The sequence below is a fragment of the Sinocyclocheilus rhinocerous genome, unplaced genomic scaffold, assembly GCF_001515625.1.
Source record: "Sinocyclocheilus rhinocerous isolate Xijiao unplaced genomic scaffold, SAMN03320098_v1.1 scaffold484, whole genome shotgun sequence".
Lineage (NCBI taxonomy): Eukaryota > Metazoa > Chordata > Actinopteri > Cypriniformes > Cyprinidae > Sinocyclocheilus > Sinocyclocheilus rhinocerous.
In genome coordinates, this window is record NW_015658063.1 from 86,957 (window position 1) to 92,933 (window position 5,977).

The 5,977-nt window shown below is 36.6% G+C and overlaps 1 protein-coding gene across 1 annotated transcript in view; it reads left to right on the forward strand.

The window, feature by feature from the left end:
- Window positions 1–1,583, forward strand: part of LOC107722040 (kinesin-like protein KIF2C) — a 14,138-nt gene extending 12,555 nt beyond the window's left edge. Inside the window, exons 17-19 of the mRNA XM_016530268.1 lie at window positions 149–223; window positions 480–573; window positions 1,345–1,583. Of these exons, the coding sequence (XP_016385754.1) occupies window positions 149–223; window positions 480–573; window positions 1,345–1,409 (234 nt within the window). The 3' untranslated portion in view covers window positions 1,410–1,583. The remainder of the gene's footprint in view (window positions 1–148; window positions 224–479; window positions 574–1,344) is intronic.
- The last annotated feature ends 4,394 nt before the right edge of the window (window positions 1,584–5,977 follow it).

The following is a 5,977-nucleotide window of genomic DNA, read 5'->3' on the forward strand; positions in this document are numbered from 1 at the left end:
ATAGCAATTTATTATAACGTAATAGTTTCTATTGTGGGTTTATAAATGAATCCAATTTAAATAACTGTCCTGAAATTGTGTGTACATTTTATTTATTTAGAGTCTGAGAAATGTGGTACAAAACCGCTAAAATGTACGTATTTTTTAGGAGTCTGTTCTCCCAGCGTTTGAGGCTATATCCCAAGTGTCTGAGATGGAGGAGATGTTTTATGAAGAACTGAAGGTTTGTAGCTTTCTGCCTTTCCTGTTTTGTATAAACACACCTGCTCTGAGTGGGTGGCTTTGTTTAAACCTCACTATCACTCAAAAAGTTACAAAACTCCCTGTAGCAATCAAGTTACAAAACGCCTTTTGCTGTTTGTTTACCCCTGAATGCATTTCTTCAGACAAGCATTTTTTTTTAAACGGCTCAGAGACCTTGGTTGAGTCATAGGATAAGTGGGCTTTGTGTTCATCTCTGTTTCTCATTCCTTTTCCAGGGGTGCAGTGAGGTTGCAAGATCTATGGAATATCCCTCGTTTGATATCGTAGCAAATTTACCAGAGATTGACACATTCATGAGGAAACTGCAAGGTATTTCATTGTAATCCAAATAGACGCATACGTTACCATTCAAAAGTTTGGGGTCAGTAAGGTTTTTTTTTTACGTGGTTTTTCAAAGATGTTTCTCATGCTCATACAGTAATATTGTGTAACATTATTACAATTCAAAATGGCTGTTTTCTATTTTAATACATTTTAGAATGTAATTTATTCCTGTGATGGTATAGCTGAACGTTTAGCAGCCATTACTCCAGTCTGCAGTGTTACATGAACCTTCAGAAATCATTCTAATATGCTCATTTTAGTGTTCAAGAACTATTTCTTATCAATGTTGAAAACAGTTAAGCTGCTTAATATTTTGTGTAAACCGTGATCATTTTTGTTTTCAAAAGAGCAGCCTTTATATGAAATAGAAGTCTTTTGTAACATTAGAAATGTCTTTACTGTTGCTTATGATCAATTTAATGAATCCTTGCTGACTGGTATTCATTTCTTTAATAATAATAATAATAAAAAAAGATGTCTAGACTTTTGAAAGGAAATGTACATTTTATTTAGGGAAAATTAATTTCCTCTGAAGGTACCCAGAGCATCTTGCACTTGCTCACAGAATATGTAACACACATATTTACCTCAATATTACTACTCCCTCTCCTCATACACATCTCCGTTTATGTCATAACTTGGTTGAGTTTCAATACATGTTGAAGTGACACAAATTGTGTGGTTTGAGAGGGTGTTGAGAAAAAGCCTGCCATTTCCTGCTGAGCATTGAAATTGTTTTTCTTCTTCTTGTTGCAGAGTCTTACCAGGCTTTGAGATCAGCTATTGAAGTAGAACAGAGGGTCAGGATGTCACCAAACTAATCTAAGATGAGATTCAGCTGCGAACATCTGCAAAGAAACCTCTTACAAAAGCTAATGCAACTTCAGTTTGTTCTTTTAGTAATCTTATCTGCTATCTGGCTAGAGATATATCAAGTGTTCGTTTTGTGTATGTTTTCATTGTTTTTGTGTACTGAATAAAGGTTCCCTCATCTTGAATCTTTTGTAAATCACGTTTGGGGTCAGTAAGGTTTTTTTTTTACGTGGTTTTTCAAAGATGTTTCTCATGCTCATACAGTAATATTGTGTAACATTATTACAATTCAAAATAGCTGTTTTCTATTTTAATACATTTTAGAATGTAATTTATTCCTGTGATGGTATAGCTGAACGTTTAGCAGCCATTACTCCAGTCTGCAGTGTTACATGAACCTTCAGAAATCATTCTAATATGCTCATTTTAGTGTTCAAGAACTATTTCTTATCAATGTTGAAAACAGTTAAGCTGCTTAATATTTTGTGTAAACCGTGATCATTTTTGTTTTCAAAAGAGCAGCCTTTATATGAAATAGAAGTCTTTTGTAACATTAGAAATGTCTTTACTGTTGCTTATGATCAATTTAATGAATCCTTGCTGACTGGTATTCATTTCTTTAATAATAATAATAATAAAAAAAGATGTCTAGACTTTTGAAAGGAAATGTACATTTTATTTAGGGAAAATTAATTTCCTCTGAAGGTACCCAGAGCATCTTGCACTTGCTCACAGAATATGTAACACACATATTTACCTCAATATTACTACTCCCTCTCCTCATACACATCTCCGTTTATGTCATAACTTGGTTGAGTTTCAATACATGTTGAAGTGACACAAATTGTGTGGTTTGAGAGGGTGTTGAGAAAAAGCCTGCCATTTCCTGCTGAGCATTGAAATTGTTTTTCTTCTTCTTGTTGCAGAGTCTTACCAGGCTTTGAGATCAGCTATTGAAGTAGAACAGAGGGTCAGGATGTCACCAAACTAATCTAAGATGAGATTCAGCTGCGAACATCTGCAAAGAAACCTCTTACAAAAGCTAATGCAACTTCAGTTTGTTCTTTTAGTAATCTTATCTGCTATCTGGCTAGAGATATATCAAGTGTTCGTTTTGTGTATGTTTTCATTGTTTTTGTGTACTGAATAAAGGTTCCCTCATCTTGAATCTTTTGTAAATCACATTTTGAATGCTGTGTCCTGGTTATTCAAGGCCGTCTTCATGAATCATCAGCTGTTTGTGCTTCATTTACATGCATTTGGATTCTTACTCCTTTCACGTCTCCGCCTTGGAACTGCGTTTTTTTTATTTTTTTTTTATCCTGATGACGCCAAAATGAGAGGCGGTTTGAGCACCGCTTCATACCACCCACCCTTCCCATCACCCCCCAGCCTTGACCTCCAAACCACCACTATATAGAAGCCACAACCAGTGTATACACTTGCCCTGCAAGCACAAGCTGACACATGACAAATCAAAGGCCCAATAAACAGCTCACACTGAACAGTTTACCTCAAAGGATGAAAATAAACAAAATCGGCCTGTGAGTGGGTGGCCCCACATCTCCGTGTGAGGCCTAAAAGCTCAACTGCTTCCTCTGAGCTCTTTGGGTGGCATTTCCCACCCCCACTCTGTAAATGCATATAGCTGTGCTACATATATTGCACTAAAATGGGGAATATGTATCTTGCTCTAGCACTACATGTGATGTACACATACTGCTGTATTCGTTTTACAAAACTTTGTTTAATCTGTAATAAATTGTCATTTGTGCAGTCTAATTTTCAGTGTATAGTTGCTGTTTTGGTTATGTGTTCATGTGTCGTTAAATATGTTTCAACGTAAAATAATTGTTCAGAATGTATATTTTAACATGTCAGTCATGTTGTGGTGAACTGATTAACATTTTCTGTTAAATAAACGTTTTGTTCAATCCTTTTTAGTCTGATTTAAAATTATCCTCACTCGCACGTTTAGGGACTTGGAGGTTCACCTCAGACAAACCTTAATTAACTTCCTGAGACCTTGAGTGTTGATTCTGATTCAATCCTTCAGTGGTTTTAAGAGTCTGAAATCATTTTAATTCAGTGTTGCGTTGTGGTTTCGTTATCCTCTTGGGATGCAACTACCTAGCTTTGCTTCTGAAACCACACTCTTAGAATAGCTAAAAAGGACTGCTGGCTTGTTACAGACATGGTTTCTTCAGTTCGGTTATCCACCATGCATTTTAAAGAAGAGAGAGCTGAAGGAGTTTTTGCTGGGTTTTTCGATTTGGAAATGTGTTTCATGCGAAATGGGTCTTGTATCTGTTGGCCCCGAGTCTGTTTGACTCTGCTCTCTGTCCACATGAATATTTTCTCAGTGTGGAGAAAATTGGCAGTGGCCAATGCTCAGTTCCCATCACCTCCACAGACTAAATAAACAGACAAACCACCCAGCGAGCCCATCGGAGGAGCATGCAGAACAACCTCTGTTTTTCTTTTCCTTCTGACCCCTTTCTTTCTTCTCTGTCATTCTGTGGCTCTGGATTGTCTGTGAATGGATCTGGAAGGGGAAAGTGTCCGTCAGTGCCAGACCTGTGGCAGGCCTGCCTAAATGGTGTTTGGAGAAGAGCCTTTCTATAAACACATGCCTTACATTACTCCAATTATTTTTTCTTCGCATACACAGTCTATTATGTGATTTACTATATTTTACAACATATATACAGTCTCTAAATATGAAAAAGCTTTCTGTGTAAGAACGATAGATTACAGGATTAAGTTTTTAACTTTCCTTCCAGTCAGTTCTCAACTTTTTCATTATTATGCTTTAAACAACAAAACATTACAACCATATACATATTAATGCCATGGGAGCAAGGGGAAGACAAAAACAAACAAACAGAAAATACATAAATTTAAGAAAAAAGTCAGTCACACATTTGGAGACATAACCTTAGAACTATTCAAAGACTTTAAATACATGCCGTACCCAGCGTTCAACGTTGAGATATGGTTGAAATCAGGTCAGTTCTTGTTTCAACGTTGAAGGCTGGTTGTAAGTGAACAGTTTCAAAGCTTTTCTGTTAGCACTAGTTTGAATAGCATAACGTTAAATACAATTTTCAATTTCTTTTAAGGCTACTGATAAATTGGTCATTTCTAGATAGCCATTTATTCGAAAACTTTTGCAACCTGAACCTTGCGTCAGTTGAGTGCTGATTCGTGAGTCGTTCAGGCCAATTTAAAAGCAAAACAATCGGTTCATTACAAAGAACCGGTTCTAAAGTGATTCATTCACGAATCCGGTTCTCGATATCAGTTCACTCGATGATCCGATAGTAGTTGTTCTTCAGATACCAACTACTTAAAATAATCAGTGAATAATGACTTAATTTGTAATGGGTTCATCACACAAAACTATAATTTAGAATATTGCGCACGAGTATACAATTTTGTTTGGCAGCTTATGCCACGTGGCCACCATAAAAGACCTGCATGATGATTCAGAAATATTTCTTGAACAGCAAAATTAAGAGCATGCTATGGGCTTGTCACGACACGAGGGTGAGTCATTTCATCTAAACATTTGTTGAAATAAAAATCGTTGCCGCTGACGCACGTTTTTAACTAGTCTTTATCTTCTTGAACATCCCCACATGCAATTAAAGTGATTGGAAAACTTGTGGTTAAAAACGTTATTTTTAATCAGCTTCAAAAGTTGATCAATTACAATAACAGATGTTGCCATTCTTATGGTTATTAACTTGAACTGTTCTGGATTTAGTCACAAGGGTGCAGTGTTTCAATGCTAAATTTGTTGTCATGCACATAACATGTAGTTACCAATAGAGGGCAGTCAAACTATGCACACAGAACTCACCCATGAATGTTGCATTAAAAATCACATTTTCTGCTGTTGTAATAATGTTGTGGCGTTCATTTGCATTTTTATTTATTTGTTTTAGCATGTTTACTCATTTAAAAATCAGTGCAGCACACTAGGAAATTCCCAGTGTCTTATTTGGCCCTGAAGCATCAGAATACTTTCAGAGTCAGCCACATTGGAGCTTGCTTATATTTCATGCAGTTTGGCATCGTCTGGCACGCTCATTGGCACCAGCACTGGGCATCAGAATTTAATATATTCACAGAGATGTTTTAATATTTGATTTTGTTCATGAATGCTTCACTGTTTTCTAGGAATTGTTGAATATTCCTAATGCTAATTTAGAATGTTTCCTATGTCTTTTGAGATCCTTTTGCTATTCTTTTCCAGATGGAATGATCAAATGCGCGTGTCTGTGTGAAAAGATACAGGCGCTGGCGGCAGGCCTGTCTGCGGGGCTGTGGTGAGTCTGGGTTTCCCCAGCTGGATATGCTTGTTTATGCTTCCATTTAAAGGCGGCTAGAGGACAGCGTGCCCGTCAACACAGGTGTGCAAACCACAGAGTCTAACAAAGAGGGTGTATTATTAAAACTCATGCAGACCTTCATTTTTTTTAACTTTTATATAAATACACTCTACAAGGAATAGAAATTGTAACATGTTATTCGATTTTGCTTGTGAAACATAAAAACAAACATCACACAC